General features: G+C 49.8%; 1 protein-coding gene across 5 annotated transcripts in view; it reads left to right on the top strand.

Annotated features, from left to right (window-relative positions):
- LOC119593169 (calumenin-A-like) overlaps positions 1-1548 on the top strand; it is a 29518-nt gene that overhangs the window by 23527 nt on the left and 4443 nt on the right. For 4 of the 5 annotated variants that reach the window (XM_037942142.1, XM_037942144.1, XM_037942141.1 and 1 more), the window contains exons 2-3: positions 993-1115; positions 1345-1478. In XM_037942142.1, the coding sequence (XP_037798070.1) occupies positions 1020-1115; positions 1345-1478 (230 nt within the window). In that variant the 5' untranslated portion in view covers positions 993-1019. Of the gene's footprint in view, positions 1-484; positions 618-992; positions 1116-1344; positions 1479-1548 lie in introns of those variants that run through there. The other variant, XM_037942143.1, reaches the window with a different exon arrangement.

The following is a 1548-nucleotide window of genomic DNA, read 5'->3' as shown; positions in this document are numbered from 1 at the left end:
GTTCGCTCGTTGTCGCTAGATTTACATTTATTTGTTCACTTATTTTATTTCCCTTTCTCTTTGGTCATTTTCGTTATTCATGCGGATGTGGACATGATGTAAACCTCCTGTGCGAATAGGCCGCACTTGTGGGAAAATGCGGTTATAACTTAATATTGCATGCAGGATATTTTTGCAGATAAACTTTGTACTTGACCATTGCATTCTGTGGAATGGTTGACACCTGAAATTTAATTATCTCTTTCTTATAAGGCGGGATGGGGATGTTTAGTTATATGTTTCAAGAATCAAATCGAGCTTCTTGGTGGAAGGCAGAAACCGTTGCATTTGCTTCTAGAACTCTCCATGCCATGTGAAGCTGTTAAAATTATTAAGCTGCAGACGACGGCGGGAGATCCTTCGACAACCCCCACATCTAGCTTTCCCCGCCTCCCTCCTCCGTTAACCCTTCCCAGCTGTCCTACTCCCCCCCCCCCCACCGCCTTTGCCCCTCAGAGGGAGGGTACGTGCGGGGGGGCGGAGGGGTAGGGAGGGGCAGCAGCGCCTTTTCAGGGCAGGCGCTCGGGTCCAGGGCTCAGTCGAAGGCAGGCGAGTGAAGAGTGTGGCTGTGACTTGAGGTAGGGGAGCGGCCGTCACTGCAACTCTGTGTTCTTGGGTCTTGCGAGGGAGTGAATTGCGAAGTGATGTTGAGTGTGCGTGCGTGGGACGGCGTGAAATCTTTGTCCTGTCTGAAAACACGACCTTAGTGTTAAAGTGTGAATTGATAGAGCTTTGTTCCGTCATGCTAAGTCGCCAACACTTATAGTGAGGGGGAATACAAGGCTTAACTTAGTAATGGTACTATGCAAGTGAATTCAAGTAATTTCATCGTGGTTTTAATAATATTTCTAGTCATTAGTAGTCTATTTGTAGTCTCCTGTTCTGTAACTTGTCACCATTTTTTATCATGCTCTACGTATGTGGTTACGATTAACCAAATATTCTCCTTGCAGATTTCCTGCATCAGGAACGAGTCGGAAATGATAATGGAGCGCTCTGTTGTCTTGTGCCTCTTGCTCGCCGCCGTCATTGCGGCCAAACCTGCCGATGAAGAAAAGAAGTCCAGAGTACATACAGTAAGTAGACAGCTCTCTTTTTATCCTTGGAATTATCGTTCATATTTGTCTAGTGAATGTTTTTGTGCATTTGTAAAGTCCGAGGAGTTGAGCGCGAGCGAGTCCTCTCCTTCGGACTTAGGCCTCTTACCCGTGAACGATGAGCCAAGAGCCCCAGGAGCTCAGAGGGCCACTCAGAACGGGTGGCGCCGTGGCCGACCCCTTTCATTAGCTAGCCTTGTCTCCGCAGGACAAGCTGAGTGACGAGGAGCACTACATGAACGACGAACACAACTCTGACTACGACCACGAGGCCTTCCTGGGCGAGGACGAGGCCAGGACCTTCGACCAGCTCACTCCGGAGGAGAGCAAGGAGAGGCTCGGGTAAGCAGGGACAGGAGGCGTGGCTGCGGCCGGACCTCCGCTGCGCTCGGCGATTGTCACGCAGCACAGT

The sequence above is a fragment of the Penaeus monodon genome, chromosome 31, assembly GCF_015228065.2.
Source record: "Penaeus monodon isolate SGIC_2016 chromosome 31, NSTDA_Pmon_1, whole genome shotgun sequence".
Taxonomy (NCBI): domain Eukaryota; kingdom Metazoa; phylum Arthropoda; class Malacostraca; order Decapoda; family Penaeidae; genus Penaeus; species Penaeus monodon.
The sequence above is the reverse complement of the archived record's forward strand: the minus strand, read 5'-3'. Positions and strand labels throughout refer to the sequence as shown.